General features: G+C 42.9%; 1 protein-coding gene across 1 annotated transcript in view; it reads right to left on the reverse strand.

The window, feature by feature from the left end:
* The window catches only part of LOC139409599 (mitochondrial import receptor subunit TOM70-like), a 29929-nt gene extending 24881 nt beyond the window's left edge, over positions 1-5048 (reverse strand). The window contains exon 1 of the mRNA XM_071155005.1: positions 4660-5048. Coding sequence (XP_071011106.1) covers positions 4660-4905 — 246 coding nt within the window. The 5' untranslated portion in view covers positions 4906-5048. The remainder of the gene's footprint in view (positions 1-4659) is intronic.
* Positions 5049-18435: the final 13387 nt, after the last annotated feature.

Genomic DNA, 18435 nt, shown 5'->3' on the forward strand with positions numbered 1-18435 from the left:
GGTTAGACAGACAGGCTGAGTGGTTCTTGTTGGCTTGAAAATAAGCCTAAAGACACTAGGGAGGAGTGGGCTTCATGATGCTGACTTGTGTAAACGGAGACCCCTGCAAACCTGCAGCCCTGACATTGATTAAGTTTACATGCACACTAATAATTGAATATTAAACATTATGGCAGTAGTAATTTAAACACCTTATCTTAAAATCAACATAAGTTAATAATACAAGTAAACATACGCTGATTAAAACACCTGGTTTTCTGAGCAATGTTTTGAATGATTCGGACAAGTAAACACCTTAATGGGCGTTCCAGTGGTGTGTTTGATCTGCGCACGTGCCAGCACCAGCCGAGTGGGCCTCCCTCTTTAGGGCGAGGGGGCCTCCCTCTTTAGGGCGAGTGGGCCTCCCTCTTTAGGGCGAGGGGGCCTCCCTCTTTAGGGCGAGTGGGCCTCCCTCTTTAGGACGAGTGGGCCTCCCTCTTTAGGGCGAGTGGGCCTCCCTCTTTAGGGCGAGTGGGCCTCCCTCTTTAGGGCGAGGGGGCCTCCCTCTTTAGGGCGAGGGGGCCTCCCTCTTTAGGGCGAGTGGGCCTCCCTCTTTAGGGCGAGTGGGCCTCCCTCTTTAGGGCGAGTGGGCCTCCCTCTTTAGGGCGAGTGGGCCTCCCTCTTTAGGGCGAGTGGGCCTCCCTCTTTAGGGCGAGGGGGCCTCCCTCTTTAGGGCGAGGGGGCCTCCCTCTTTAGGGCGAGGGGGCCTCCCTCTTTAGGGCGAGTGGGCCTCCCTCTTTAGGGCGAGGGGGCCTCCCTCTTTAGGGCGAGTGGGCCTCCCTCTTTAGGACGAGTGGGCCTCCCTCTTTAGGGCGAGTGGGCCTCCCTCTTTAGGGCGAGTGGGCCTCCCTCTTTAGGGCGAGGGGGCCTCCCTCTTTAGGGCGAGGGGGCCTCCCTCTTTAGGGCGAGTGGGCCTCCCTCTTTAGGACGAGTGGGCCTCCCTCTTTAGGGCGAGTGGGCCTCCCTCTTTAGGGCGAGGGGGCCTCCCTCTTTAGGGCGAGTGGGCCTCCCTCTTTAGGGCGAGTGGGCCTCCCTCTTTAGGGCGAGTGAGGGGAGTATGCATTTTAGTAAACATACACATTTTATCAAATCAAATACGCTTCCCAAAAAGAACATGGTCGCTGTATTAGAACGTTTATTTTGATTGACGAAGTCCCAACAGGTAGCCTGATTTCAGTCCATGTAAACAGGATTATTAGGGAAATCGTTCTTGCATATCACGCAAATGTTTTATTCAAACTATTATATTAATCTGACAGTCCACAATAATGGTATGATTGTGTGCCTTACTCATTGGCAGCTCACCTGCATAGCTAGACGTTAGGCTCATCACAGACAGATCACTTCTGTGGGTGAATTCATTCAAATGAGGAGAGACTTTGAACTGTGGACTCATGTTGGGTGTAGCTAGCAGGTTACAAATGACCTCAGAATGGAGTGAGGCAGTGCAGTGGAAGGTTTCTATACAACACTGACTGTGGACTTGTCACATTGATTGGGTTGTGTGAATGTGTACAAGCAAGTAACACAACAAGATGTCAGAACTATGTAGCTACCTTTAAATGCAGATTCAGGATCAGACTTTTTGTTTGACTGGCAAGCCCTTCCCTGTCTGAACCAATTAAGATCTGTCCCCCCTTACCAACTATGGGAACAAGGGCAATCACAGAGACCAACCAATGAGCAACAATGAGCAGGAGTTCTGACCATCCGTAGTGTTTGGTGACTTGTTAGCTAACGAGTAAACGAAAGGAAAAGCAAGGTGACTCAATACAGTCAGAAAATATTCACACCCCTTTTTCCACATTTTGTTGTTACACAGCCTGAATTTATAAAAGGGATACAATTGAGATTGTTTTGGTCACTGGCCAAAACACACACAATACCCCATAATGTCAAAGTGGAATTGTGTTTATTGAAATTGTTACAAATTAATAAATAAATGAAAAAATGTATATGACTTGAGTCAATAAGTATTCAACCGCTAAATAAGTTGTTTAACATGATTTTGAATGACTACATCTGTAAGGTCCCTCAGTCCAGCACTGAATTTCAAAACAGATTCAACCAAAGACCAGGGATGTTTTCCAAAGCCTCGATGGGTAAAATGTTTAAAAAAGCACACCTTGAATATCCCTTTGATCATGGTGAAGTTATTAATTACACGTTGGATGGTGTATCAATAAAACCCAATCACTACAAAGATACAGGCGTCCTTCCTAACTCAGTTGCCGGAGAAGAAGGAAACTGCTCAGGGATTTCACCATGAGGCCAATGGTGACTTTAAAACAGTTACAGAGTTTAATGGTTGTGATAGGAGAGAACTGAGGATGGATCAACAACATTGTAGTTATTCCACAATACTAAACTAATTGACAGAGTGAAAAGAACGAAGCCTGTACAGAATACTAATACTCCAAAACCTTGTTTGCAACAAGGCACTAAAGTAATACTGTAGTGGTTAGAGAGTTGGACCGGGAGGCAGGTAGCCCAGTGGTTAGAGAGTTGGACCGGGAGGCAGGTAGCCCAGTGGTTAGAGAGTAGGACCGGGAGGCAGGTAGCCTAGTGGTTAGAGAGTTGGACCGGGAGGCAGGTAGCCTAGTGGTTAGAGAGTTGGACCGGGAGGCAGGTAGCCTAGTGGTTAGAGAGTAGTACCGGGAGGCAGGTAGCCCAGTGGTTAGAGAGTAGGACCGGGAGGCAGGTAGCCCAGTGGTTAGAGAGTAGGACCGGGAGGCAGGTAGCCTAGTGGTTAGAGAGTAGGACCGGGAGGCAGGTAGCCTAGTGGTTAGAGAGTAGGACCGGGAGGCAGGTAGCCTAGTGGTTAGAGAGTAGGACCGGGAGGCAGGTAGCCCAGTGGTTAGAGAGTTGGACCGGGAGGCAGGTAGCCCAGTGGTTAGAGAGTTGGACCGGGAGGCAGGTAGCCCTGTGGTTAGAGAGTTGGACCGGGAGGCAGGTAGCCTACTGTTTAGAGAGTTGGATCGGGAGGCAGGTAGCCTACTGTTTAGAGAGTTGGACCGGGAGGCAGGTAGCCTACTGTTTAGAGAGTTGGACCGGGAGGCAAGTAGCCTACTGTTTAGAGAGTTGGACCGGGAGGCAGGTAGCCTAGCGGTTAGAGAGTAGGACCGGGAGGCAGGTAGCCCAGTGGTTAGAGAGTTGGACCGGGAGGCAGGTAGCCTAGTGGTTAGAGAGTAGGACCGGGAGGCAGGTAGCCCAGTGGTTAGAGAGTTGGACCGTGAGGCAGGTAGCCTACTGTTTAGAGAGTTGGACCGGGAGGCAGGTAGCCTAGTGGTTAGAGAGTTGGACTGGGAGGCAGGTAGCCTAGTGGTTAGAGAGTAGGACCGGGAGGCAGGTAGCCCAGTGGTTAGAGAGTTGGACCGGGAGGCAGGTAGCCTAGTGGTTAGAGAGTTGGACCGGGAGGCAGGTAGCCCAGTGGTTAGAGAGTAGGACCGGGAGGCAGGTAGCCTAGTGGTTAGAGAGTTGGACCGGGAGGCAGGTAGCCTAGTGGTTAGAGAGTTGGACCGGGAGGCAGGTAGCCCAGTGGTTAGAGAGTTGGACCGGGAGGCAGGTAGCCTAGTGGTTAGAGAGTAGTACCGGGAGGCAGGTAGCCTAGTGGTTAGAGAGTAGGACCGGGAGGCAGGTAGCCTAGTGGTTAGAGAGTTGGACCGGGAGGCAGGTAGCCTAGTGGTTAGAGAGTAGTACCGGGAGGCAGGTAGCCTAGTGGTTAGAGAGTTGGACCGGGAGGCAGGTAGCCCAGTGGTTAGAGAGTTGGACCGGGAGGCAGGTAGCCCAGTGGTTAGAGAGTTGGACCGGGAGGCAGGTAGCCCAGTGGTTAGAGAGTAGGACCGGGAGGCAGGTAGCCTAGTGGTTAGAGAGTTGGACCGGGAGGCAGGTAGCCTAGTGGTCAGAGAGTTGGACCGGGAGTCAGGTAGCCTAGTGGTTGGAGAGTAGTACCGGGAGGCAGGTAGCCCAGTGGTTAGAGAGTAGGACCGGGAGGCAGGTAGCCTAGTGTTTAGAGAGTTGGACCGGGAGGCAGGTAGCCTAGTGGTCAGAGAGTTGGACCGGGAGTCAGGTAGCCTAGTGGTCAGAGAGTTGGACTGGGAGGTTGCTAGATCAAATCCCCGAGCTGCCTCTGAACAGACAGTTAACCCACTGTTCCTAGGCCGTCATTGTACGAATTTGTTCTTAACTGACTTGCCTCCCGGTTAAGGTTAAATTTAAAAAGTCAAGGGGTATGAATCCTTCTTGATGGCTCTATAGAATTAGTAAAACATGTGCTTGGCTCTCAGTTCAACTAGCTAGTTAGCGACATGTTTTGCTCATACCATGCAAAATATGACTTAGTGTAACTACATTAGTTTCCTTCATTGCAATTGTTATTTAGGCGCCTAGTTAACGTTAGTTAGCGTGCTTTTTTTTACCATTCTAACTAGCTACCTAGCTAGTTAGCGGCCATCTGCTACATGTAGGTGGGATTCATTGACTGTCTGTCCTTGAATGTATTTCGGTACTGAACAAATTCTGCTCAAGGAACACGGATTTAGTGTTATAGCTAGTACCAGGCTGGGCAGGAAAACTGGAGTAAAGCAGAGTTATATCTAGGAGAGCCTGAGATTCTCATACCATGTCCTCCAGCTCGCGACTGGTTCGGTTAGCTGCGCCGTCTTGGCCCTGGACGGGGCTCGCGCTGCCTTCTGGAGTTGTCCGTTCCCCATTCCGTTTCCCCGGTGAGTCCTTCGTCTTGCTGCGGTTCCACAGGTAAACAGCTCCTACACCCAGCACTATGGGGGTTCCGATCAGGAGGGCCAGCTGCCAGCGAGGGAGACTGCTCCCGGACTGCGGCTCAACGGGCTTTGAAGCGGCCATCATCCACCATGCAAGGAGAGCACACAACACTGCTTACACTACCGACTCCGTTATCGGCGAGGTCATTGCAGAAACAGCGGAATCTTGGGATACTGGCGGGCGCCTTGCAACTGCAACCGGGGCGGGGTACTCTGTACTTCCGGACTACACAGGACAACAACAACAAAAACACCACTGCAAAATGACATGCAGTGCAAGGGCCCCATCTAGTGTACGTTGTATGTAATGGAGGCTGCAACAAATTCATATCAACAGACCCACCTTGACTATGAGAGATACAGTGTCTGTATTTGTTGTGCTTTACCACCTGTGCTTTACCACTGATAAAGATGGTCATTATTTAACACACATAAACTGTTAATGTTATTAACCTTTATTTTAACAAGGTGTCATATTGAGACCAAAGCTGCGTTTGAATACCCATACCAATACATACTGTATACTACATACTACATACTATATACTATTAGTATATAGGTCTAGAGCTGTGTTCCAATACCCATACTAACATACTGTATACTATATACTATATACTATTAGTCTATAGGTCTAGAGCTGTGTTCCAATACCCATACTAACATACTGCATACTATATACTATATACTATTAGTCTATAGGTCTAGAGCTGTGTTCCAATACCCATACTAACATACTGTATACTACATACTATATACTACATACTACATACTATATACTATTAGTCTATAGGTCTAGAGCTGTGTTCTAATACCCACACTAACATACTGTATACTATATACTATTAGTCTATAGGTCTAGAGCTGTGTTCTAATACCCATACTAACATACTGTATACTACATACTACATACTATATACTATTAGTCTATAGGTCTAGAGACTAGAGCTGTGTTCCAATACCCATACTAACATACTGTATACTACATACTATATACTACATACTACATACTATATACTATTAGTCTATAGGTCTAGAGCTGTGTTCTAATACCCACACTAACATACTGTATACTATATACTATTAGTCTATAGGTCTAGAGCTGTGTTCTAATACCCACACTAACATACTGTATACTATATACTATTAGTCTAGAGACTAGAGCTGTGTTCTAATACCCATACTAACATACTGTATACTACATACTATATACTATTAGTCTATAGGTCTAGAGACTAGAGCTGTGTTCTAATACCCATACTAACATACTGTATACTACATACTGTATACTACACACTGTATACTACACACTGTATACTACATACTATATACTATTAGTCTATAGGTCTAGAGCTGTGTTCTAATACCCATACTAACATACTGTATACTACATACTATATACTGTATACTATTAGTCTATAGGTCTAGAGACTAGAACTGTGTTCCAATACCCATACTAACATACTGTATACTACATACTGTATACTATATACTACATACTATATACTATATACTATTAGTCTATAGGTCTAGAGACTAGAGCTGTGTTCTAATACCCACACTAACATACTGTATACTATATACTGTATACTATTAGTCTATAGGTCTAGAGACTAGAACTGTGTTCCAATACCCATACTAACATACTGTATACTACATACTAACATACTATATACTACATACTATATACTATATACTATTAGTCTATAGGTCTAGAGACTAGAGCTGTGTTCCAATACCCACACTAACATACTGTATACTATATACTGTATACTATTAGTCTATAGGTCTAGAGACTAGAACTGTGTTCCAATACCCATACTAACATACTGTATACTATATACTGTATACTATTAGTCTATAGGTCTAGAGACTAGAGCTGTGTTCTAATACCCATACTAACATACTGTATACTACATACTATATACTATATACTATTAGTCTATAGGTCTAGAGACTAGAGCTGTGTTCTAATACCCATACTAACATACTGTATACTACATACTATATACTATATACTATTAGTCTATAGGTCTAGAGACTAGAGCTGTGTTCTAATACCCATACTAACATACTGTATACGACATACTATATACTATTAGTCTATAGGTCTAGAGACTAGAGCTGTGTTCTAATACCCATACTAACATACTGTATACTGTATACTATATACTATATACTATTAGTCTATAGGTCTAGAGACTAGAGCTGTGTTCTAATACCCATACTAACATACTGTATACTACATACTATATACTATATACTATTAGTCTATAGGTCTAGAGACTAGAGCTGTGTTCTAATACCCATACTAACATACTGTATACTATATACTACATACTATTAGTCTATAGGTCTAGAGACTAGAACTGTGTTCCAATACCCATACTAACATACTGTATACTACATACTATATACTATATACTATTAGTCTATAGGTCTAGAGACTAGAGCTGTGTTCTAATACCCATACTAACATACTGTATACTATATACTATATACTAAATACTATTAGTCTATAGGTCTAGAGACTAGAGCTGTGTTCCAACACCCATACTAACATACTGTATACTACATACTGTATACTATATACTATATACTAAATACTATTAGTCTATAGGTCTAGAGACTAGAGCTGTGTTCCAACACCCACACTAACATACTGTATACTACATACTATATACTATATACTATTAGTCTATAGGTCTAGAGACTAGAGCTGTGTTCTAATACCCATACTAACATACTGTATACTACATACTGTATACTACACACTGTATACTATATACTATATACTATTAGTCTATAGGTCTAGAGACTAGAGCTGTGTTCTAATACCCATACTAATATACTGTATACTACATACTATATACTATATACTATTAGTCTATAGGTCTAGAGACTAGAGCTGTGTTCCAATACCCACACTAACATACTGTATACTACATACTATATACTATATACTATTAGTCTATAGGTCTAGAGACTAGAGCTGTGTTCCAATACCCATACTAACACACTGTATACTACATACTGTATACTACACACTGTATACTACACACCATATACTATATACTATTAGTCTATAGGTCTAGAGCTGTGTTCCAATACCCATACTAACATACTGTATACTACATACTACATAGTATATACTATTAGTCTAGAGACTAGAGCTGTGTTCCAATACCCATACTAACATACTGTATACTACATACTATATACTATTAGTCTATAGGTCTAGAGACTAGAGCTGTGTTCCAATACCCATACTAATATACTGTATACTACATACTGTATACTATATACTACATACTATATACTATTAGTCTATAGGTCTAGAGACTAGAGCTGTGTTCCAATACCCATACTAATATACTGTATACTACATACTGTATACTACATACTGTATACTATATACTACATACTATATACTATTAGTCTATAGGTCTAGAGCTGTGTTCCAATACCCATACTAACATACTGTATACTACATACTATATACTATTAGTCTATAGGTCTAGAGACTAGAGCTGTGTTCTAATACCCATACTAACATACTGTATACTACATACTTAATGCGTATATACTATTAGTCTAGAGACTAGAGCTGTGTTCCAATACCCATACTAATATACTGTATACTACATACTGTATACTACATACTGTATACTACATACTACATACTATATACTATTAGTCTAGAGACTAGAGCTGTGTTCCAATACCCATACTAACATACTGTATACTACATACTGTATACTATTAGTCTATAGGTCTAGAGACTAGAGCTGTGTTCTAATACCCACACTAACATACTGTATACTATATACTGTATACTGTATACTATTAGTCTATAGGTCTAGAGACTAGAGCTGTGTTCCAATACCCATACTAACATACTGTATACTATATACTGTATACTGTATACTATTAGTCTATAGGTCTAGAGACTAGAGCTGTGTTCCAATACCCATACTCAAATCAAATCAAATCAAATTTATTTATATAGCCCTTCGTACATCAGCTGATATCTCAAAGTGCTGTACAGAAACCCAGCCTAAAATCCCAAACAGCAAGCAATACAGGTGTAGAAGCACGGTGGCTAGGAAAAACTCCCTAGAAAGTAGAAGCACGGTGGCTAGGGAGCCTTTCTAGGGAGTTTTTCCTAGCCACCGTGCTTCTACTTTCTAGGGAGTTTTTCCTAGCCACCGTGCTTCTACACCTGTATTGCTTGCTGTTTGGGATTTTAGGCTGGGTTTCTGTACAGCACTTTGAGATATCAGCTGATGTACGAAGGGCTATATAAATACATTTGATTTGATTTGCTGTACAGAAACCCAGCCTAAAATCCCAAACAGCAAGCAATACAGGTGTAGAAGCACGGTGGCTAGGAAAAACTCCCTAGAAAGGCCAAAACCTAGGAAGAAACCTAGAGAGGAACCAGGCTATGTGGGGTGGCCAGTCCTCTTCTGGCTGTGCCGGGTGGAGATTATAACAGAACATGGCCAAGATGTTCAAATGTTCATAAATGACCAGCATGGTCAAATAATAATAAGGCAGAACAGTTGAAACTGGAGCAGCAGCAAGGCCAGGTGGACTGGGGACAGCAAGGAGTCATCATGTCAGGTATTCCTGGGGCATGGTCCTAGGGCTCAGGTCCTCCGAGAGAGAGAAAGAAAGAGAGAAGGAGAGAATTAGAGAACGCACACTTAGATTCACACAGGACACCGAATAGGACAGGAGAGGTACTCCAGATATAACAAACTGACCCTAGCCCCCCGACACATAAACTACTGCAGCATAAATACTGGAGGCTGAGACAGGATGGGTCAGGAGACACTGTGGTCCCATCCGAGGACACCCCCGGACAGGGCCAAACAGGAAGGATATAACCCCACCCACTTTGCCAAAGCACAGCCCCCACACCACTAGAGGGATATCTTCAACCACCAACTTACCATCCTGAGACAAGGCTGAGTATAGCCCACAAAGACCTCCATACTAACATACTACATACTATATACTAAATACTATATACTATTAGTCTGTATACTACATACTATATACTATATACTATTAGTCTATAGGTCTAGAGCTGTGTTCCAATACCCATACTAACACACTGTATACTACATACTCTATACTATATACTATTCGTCTATAGGTCTAGAGACTAGAGCTGTGTTCCAATACCCATACTAACATACTGTATACTACATACTATATACTAAATACTATATACTATTAGTCTGTATACTACATACTATATACTATATACTATTAGTCTATAGGTCTAGAGCTGTGTTCCAATACCCATACTAAAATACTGTATACTACATACTGTATACTATATACTATTAGTCTATAGGTCTAGAGCTGTGTTCCAATACCCATACTAACATACTGTATACTACATACTATATACTACTAGTTAATTTTAGCATACTGGAAACAAATGGTATTGTTTCATTTGAGCATATAGCTCTTCGCCTGTCTACCGGAAGTTGATACTGTTGTTATGCATCCTCTTGCTAGGTAGTTAGCAAAACAAATTAGTAGTTATACATTTTACAACTTCGGGTGTGTTCTTAAATTCAATCTGGAGTGCCAGAATGCACTCGCTCAAAGTGTTGTCAGATTGTCCATTAGTAAATTCAGACACTGGACAGGAGTAGGGTTGATTTGAGCGTTCTGACCTTACAACGGCAGTCAAGGACCCAAGATAACGTTGGCTAGCTTGCTAGCTACTTCCAGACACAAATGAGACCACTCTGACCATTTTACTCGCCCCAGCAGAGCTGGTTAGGCAGTTTTCATGTTATCAAGAGCGGTGGTGACTGTAACTGTGCTGTTGGCAACAATTTAATTACGCTTTTTTGCAAAGTTTGCTGACACCAGCCATTTTCAACTGGTGTTGAGCGCTTGTAAATTCATCAGTTATTCTGTGCTCTGGTAACTCGGAGTAGATGGTCAGAGCAAATTTACAAAAGCACTCGATTGTCCATTGAGTACGCACAACGGCTATACCATTTACCTAAGCTAAGAATGACGGGAATACCGGTACATATTGCTGTAATGATATGCTATGTGTTCATAAGGAAAGCTTAGCTAACAAATTGTCAGCCAACATAACGTGTAAGGTAATTTATTTGAAAAGTCATTACTTTATTACATTGCTCAACATTTTCTCAACATTTATCATAATTTGTTAAAGCAATGAATTTGTATCCGCTCCAGTTGTACTTCGCTGCATATTTTCCGCCATTTTCCTCAAATATCAAAACGTTGTGAAGCTATGACCATTTCCTGAAGATTTGCATTATGGGCCCTAAAAGTACAGAAATAGTGTCCACTGCTTTTATACTTCGTATTTTGGCGAATGTACGTGTAGTACAACATCTGTGAACTTTTGGCATGCTAACTATATCCATACTATGACCAATAAGCGTACTATATACTCAATTTACGTCACAAATAGTACGCTTAGTGCGGTTTGTATGGGAATTCAAACACAGCTCAAGTCTCTTTTTCAAATGAGCCCTGCACAATACAAACACATACATCAATATAAAATACTAAATTCCCTAAACGGAACAGGCATTCAAGCTTCCCCTGCAACACATTCCAGCCTGAGCCTCCCCTGCAACACATTCCAGCCTGAGCCTCCCCTGCAACACATTCCAGCCTGAGCCTCCCCTGCAACACATTCCACATATGTGGAATATAAAAACCCAAAGCAGCTCTTCCTGCAACACATCCCAGCCTGAGCCTCCCCTGCAACACATTCAAACCTGAGCCTCCCCTGCAACACATTCCAGCCTGAGCCTCCCCTGCAACACATTCAAACCTGAGCCTCCCCTGCAACACATTCCAGCCTGAGCCTCCCCTGCAACACATTCCAGCCTGAGCCTCCCCTGCAACACATTCCAGCCTGAGCCTCCCCTGCAACACATTCCAGCCTGAGCCTCCCCTGCAACACATCCCAGCCTGAGCCTCCCCTGCAACACATTCCACATCTGTGGAATATAAAAACCCAAAGCAGCTCTCCCTAAATCAGAAGCTACCTTGGAACATCTAGCACTATCCAATAGGGTGCTCTTGTACTGTATTCTATTGTTTTGACATTGATTAGTGATGTCAGATGCATCGGATGATTATGTAGGAGTGGTTTGTAAATAAACAGAAGTGAAGGCTGCTCTCTTATTACATACAGAGAGGCTCAACCACCTTTTGATACAAAACACACATGGAGGTCAGTGTGGAAGATGCAGCCTCTAGAGGTCAGTGTTGGAGCTGGGGATTTATAAGTGTCTCAAATAAGGTTCTCCTTCTCATCCTTCTCTGTTTCAGAAGTGTGTAAAGCCCTGAAAGAAAATGATTTAAAAAAATCCCCTGGCCCTGAAGAACTAGACCCCCGCCTCCTACACCTAGCCGTCATCATCATCATTGCTCCCCCTGAACATGTATTTTTAACCTTACGCTTGATGTTAAGGAAATCCCCAAGTTATGGAAATCTGCTTTTGTACTGCCTCTGAAAGGTGGAGATCCTTCGCTACTTGACAACTATCAACCCATATCAACATTGTCTGTACTGTCAAAGGTACTGGAGTCCTTAGTTAGTAGGCAGCTAAAGACCTATTTCCAAGAAAACATCTTAAATGGAATGTAATCAGGTTTTAGGTCTGGCCACAGCACTGTTTCAGCAACATTGAAGGTTTTAAATGATATCCACTGTGCTCTTGATAAGAAGTTACATTGTGTGTCTGTTTTCATTGATTTGTCGAAGGCTTTTGACACCGTGGACCATGCTGTGTTAGTGCAAAGGTTAAAATGTTGTGGAATTACTGGTCATGCTCTAGATTGGTTAATAAATTACCTATCAAATCGTACACAATGTGTAATCGTGGATGGTTGTAAATCTGAGTCCATAGAGGTGTGCTCAGGTGTTCCGCAAGGTTCTATTTTAGGCCCACTGTTGTTCATTTTGTACATCAACAACATTGGGGATCTTATTGAAACAGCGGATGTAAATTTTTAAGCAGATGATACTGTACTTTACTCAAGTGGTAGTAGTTTATCTTTAGCTTTTGAAAATGCCCAAAGAGCATTTAACATCACACAACATAATCTGTATGATTGATTTAAAGCTGATTCTAAATTCAGGTAAAACAAAATGCATGGTATTTTCAAATGCCAGGCATATTGCTAATCATGTCATTGCTACATTGGCTGGACATACTATAGAGCAAGTTAAAGTGTACAAATATTTGGGTGTGTGGGTTGATGATAAGCTGAGCTTCACTGTGCATGTAGAGAACTTGATAAGGAAGCTCAAGCTGAGAATAGGATTTTATTACCGGCATAAGGCTTGTTTTTCTTTGGGGGCCAGGAAGGAGCTGGTACGATATACATTACTGTCGGTTTTAGATTTGAGTGATATATGCAGGCCTCAGCCACTACCCTGAGAGCACTTGATTCAGTGTATCATGCAGCCCTCAGGTTCATTACAAATCAGAAACGTCTAACACATGATTGTGATCTCTACAGCGCTGTTGGCTGGTCGTCATTGACCTTGCGTTGGCTTTAACACTGGTTTACACTGATTTATAAGGTCATATTGGGTAAAATGCCATTTTATCTCTGTTATTTTTTAGTCAGGTCAGTAAATAAATATCAATTACGGTCCCATTCTGATTTTCTTCTAACAGTACCAAAAATTAGAACAGGTCATGGTAGAAATAGTTTTAGTTACTCAGCTCCGTGGTCCTGGAATTCTCTCCTGAACATTTTAAAATGTGATGATCTAGTTTCGTTGGTGGAGTTTGAACACTTGATCGATGTATATATCATAGAAGAGTGTAATTGTTTTTAGGCCAGCTGTTTCTAGTCAAGATGTTTGTGTTTTTAATGTAATATGTAATTGTTGTACTGTATGTGTGTTTATAGTTTTGTTTAATGTTGTGTTAGTGTCTGAAACGTTGTTCCCCCTGCTGCTATTGGACCAGGTCTCTCTTGGAAAAGAGATGTTATCTCAATGAGAAAAACCTGTATAAATAAATAAAGGTAAAATACATTTACAAAGTTTAAAAATAACGTATTGGCGTGGCTACTTGGAAATTGATTTGCTAGATAGATAGTGTAGTCAGCATATACACTGTTAAACTGTACTAAATAATCCACTTAAGGTGTGAATTTAGGATAGGCTCCCCATAAAGTAGTGTGAGGATGTTTTTCTCTGAGTTTGGTTTGTTGACTTACCTACATTTGAACATCACTGTTATTGCTGAGAATTGTTGATTTATCCTTTCATTATCTACACACATTGTGTTAAAGGACTCACTCCCTGTCATCCTGGCCCTCTGCTGCTGCTCCTGTGTTGCTGGGACTACATTGTGCCACAACCACACAGTTGCACTGCTCTACCAGACAGCACCTCTCAACTTGGGATTGGTGCTGCTCCCCCGTCCACAGTTTTTATTTGTATTTATTATGGATCTCCAACAGCTGCTGCCCAGCAAAATTAAGGTAGTTTATACAACTTTAAAAACATTACAATACATTCACAGATTTAACAACACACTATGTGCCCTCAGGCCCCGACTCCACAACTACCACATATCCACAGTACTAAATCCATGTGTATGTGTGTGTATAGTGCATATGTTATCGTGTGTGTGTGTAGGTTACGTGTGTGTGCATGTGTCTGTGCCTATGTTTGTGTTGCTTCACAGTCCCCGCTGTTCCATAAGGTGTATTTTTATCTGTTTTTTCAATCTAATTTTAAAAACACTGCTCTACCAGACAGCACCTCTCAACTTGGGATTGGTGCGGTTCCCTCATCCATAGCTGCACTGAGAGTGAAAAGAGGTAGCACAAGTCAAGAACAATGGTAAGGCTGTGCGGATGTTTATTGAAGGCTAATATGAGTCATATAAATGAGAGATGTCAATTTGATGATCTAAGTGCCCCTTGGTATTCCCAGGGTGTGAAGCCAGGCCCTGTTATCAGGATGATGGTCTTGTCATCAAGACCCAAGGAGAGGAGACTGGCCGAGGGAGTGAGGTAAAAATGTTGAGCATTTATTCAAATCTGAGCTAATCTTTGATCTAATAGATCGACACCGGCTCCGACGCTCGTTGGATGTGGCAGGGCTTGCAAACTATTATGGACTAGAAAGGGAAACCCAGCCACGTGTTGCCCAGTGACGTGAGCCTACCAGAAGAGCTAAATGCCTTTTATGCTCGCTTCGAGGCAAGCAACACTGAAGCATGTGTAACGGATGTGAAACGGCTAGCTTAGTTAGCAGTGTGCGCTAAATAGCGTTTCAATCGGTGACGTCACTTGCTCTGAGACCTTGAAGTAGTAGTTCCCCTTGCTCTTCAAGGGCCGCGGCTTTTGTGGAGCGATGGGTAACGATGCTTCGTGGGTGTCAGTTGTTGATGTGTGCAGAAGGTCCCTGGTTCGCGCCCGGGTATGGGCGAGGGGACGGTCTAAATTTATACTGTTATACATGCATGAGAGCACCAGCTGTTCCGGACAACTGTATGATCACGCTCTCCATGGCCGATGTGAGCAAGACCTTTAAACAGGTCCACATTCATAAGGCCGTGGGACCAGACATATTACCAGGACGTGTACACTGCGCATGCGCGGACCAACTGGCAAGTGTCTTCACTGATATTTTCAACATCTCCCTGACCGAGTCTGTAATACCCACATGTTTCAAGCAGACCACCATAGTACCTGTACCAAGAATGTGAAGGTAACCTGCCTAAATTACTACCACCCCGTAGCAGAAAGGCTGGTCATGGCCCATATCAACACCATCATCCCAGAAACCCTGGACCCAGTCCAATTCACATACTGCCCCAACAGATCCACAGATGACTCAATCTCAATCGCACTCCACACTGCCCTTTCCCACCTGGACAAAAGGAACACCTATGTGAGAATGCTGTTCATTGACTACAGCTCAGCGTTCAACACCATAGTGCCCACAAATCCATTCACTAAGCTAAGGACCCTGGGACTAAACACCTCCCTCTGCAACTGGATCCTGGACTTCTTGATGAGCCGTCCCCAGGTGGTAAGGGTAGGAAACAACACATCTGCCACGCTGATCCTCAACACCGGGGCCCTCAGGGCGGCGTGCTTAGTCCTCTCTTGTACTCCCTGTTGACCCACGTATAACTGGCCAGGCATTTTTAATTTTTTTTTATTTGACCTTTATTTAACTAGGCAAGTCAGTTAAGAACAAATTCTTATTTTCAATGACGGCCAAGGAACAGTGGGTTAACTGCCTGTTCAGGAGCAGAACGACAAGTTTACCTTGTCAGCTCGGGGGTTTGAACTTGCAACCTTCCGGTTACTAGTCCAACGCTCTAACCACTAGGCTACGCTGTGGCATGACTCCAACACCATCACTACATTTTGACACAACAGTGGGAGGCCTGATCACCGACAACGACGAGACAGCCTATAGGGAGGAGGTCAGAAACCTGGTAGTGTGGTGCCAGGACAACAACCTCTCCCTCAACATGGGCAAAACAAAGGAGTTGATCATGGACTACAGGGAAAAGGAGGGCCAAACAGGCCCCCATTAACATCGACAGGGCTGTAGTGGAGTGGGTCGAGAGTTTCAAGTTCCTTGGTGTCCACATCACCAACGAACTATCATGGTCCAAACACACCAAGACAGTCGTGAAGAGGGCACGACAATATATTTTTCCACCAGGAGACTGAAAATATTGGCCATGGGTCCCCAGATCCTCAAAAAAATCTATAGCAGCACAATCGAGAGGATCCTGACCGGTTGCATCACCGCCTGGTATGGCAGCTGCTCGGCATCCGACCTAAAGGCGCTACAGAGGGTATGGGGACGACCCAGTACATCACTGGGGCCAAGCTTCCTGCCATCCAGGACCTACAGTACCAATCAAAAGTTTGGACACATCTAACCATTCAAGGGTTTTTCTTTATTTTTTAAAAATGTATACATAGTAGAATCACAGTGAAGACATCAGAACTATGAAATAATACATATGGAATCATGTAGTGACCAAGAGGTAGTCACCTGGAATCAATTTCAATGAACAGGTGTGCCTTCTTAAAAGTTAAGTTGTGGAATTTCTTTCCTTCTTAATGCGTTTAAGCCAATCAGTTGTGTTGTGACAAGGTAGGGGTGGTATATAGAAGATAACCCTGTTTGGTAAAAGTCCATATTATGGCAAGAACAGCACAAATAAGCAAAGAGAAATGACAGTCCATCATTACTTTAACACATGTAGATCAGTAAATTCTGAGAATTTGAAAGTGAAACTGAAAGTGCAGTTGCAAAAACCATCAAGCGCTGTGATGAAACTGGCTCTCATGACAACAGCCACAGGAAAGAAAGACCCAGCTGTAGAGGATAAGTTTATTAGAGTTAACCACACCTCAGATTGCAGCCCAAAAAAATGCTTCACAGAGTTCAAGTAACAGACACATCTCAACATCAACTGTTCAGAGGAGACTGCGTGAATCAGTTTTCATGGTTGCAAAGAAACCACTAAAGGACACCAATAATAAGAAGAGACTTGCTTGGGCCAAGCAATGGACATCAAACCGGTGGAAATCTGTCCTTTGGTCTGGAGTCCAAATTTGAAATTCTTTGTTCCAACCATCGTGTCTTTGTGAGACGCAGGTGAACGGATGATCTCTGCATGTGTGGATCCCGCCATGAAGCATGGAGGGGGAGGTGCGATGATGGAGGGGGAGGTGCGATGATGTGGGGGTGTTTTGCTGGTAACATTGTCTGTGATTTATTTAGAATTCAAGGCACACTTAACCAGCAGGCTACCACAGCATTCTGCAGCGATATGCAATCCCATCTGGTTTGCGCTTAGTGGAACTATAATTTGTTTTTCAACAGGACAATGACCCAAAACACACCTCCAGGATGTGTAAGAGCTATTTGACTAAGGAGAGTGATGGAGTGCTGCAGCAGATGACCTGGCCTACACATTATACCTGGCCTCCATATTATAATAGAAACAGTAGATCTAGCTGATCTGTTATAATATAACAGAGACAGTAGATCTAGCTGGTCTGTCATATTATTATAGAGACAGTAGATCCAGCTGGTCTGTCATAATATAATAGAGACAGTAGATCTAGCTGGTCTGTCATAATATAATAGAGACATAGAGACAGTAGATCAAGCTGGTCTGTCATAATATAATAGAGACAGTAGATCTAGCTGGTCTGTCATAATATAACAGAGACAGTAGATCAAGCTGGTCTGTCATAATATAATAGAGACAGTAGATCTAGCTGGTCTGTCATATTATTATAGAGACAGCAGATCTAGCTGGTCTGTCAAATTATAATAGAGATAGTAGTTCTAGCTGGTCTGTCATATTATAATAGAGACAGTAGATCTTGCTGGTCTGTCATAATATAATAGAGACATAGAGACAGTAGATCAAGCTGGTCTATCATATTATAATTGAGACAGTAGATCTAGCTGGTCTGTCATAATATAATAGAGACAGTAGATCTAGCTGGTCTGTCATAATATAAGAGAGACAGTAGATCTAGCTGGTCTGTCATAATATAATAGAGACAGGAGATCTAGCTG

This window comes from Oncorhynchus clarkii, chromosome 5, assembly GCF_045791955.1.
Source record: "Oncorhynchus clarkii lewisi isolate Uvic-CL-2024 chromosome 5, UVic_Ocla_1.0, whole genome shotgun sequence".
Classification (NCBI taxonomy): Eukaryota; Metazoa; Chordata; class Actinopteri; order Salmoniformes; family Salmonidae; genus Oncorhynchus; species Oncorhynchus clarkii.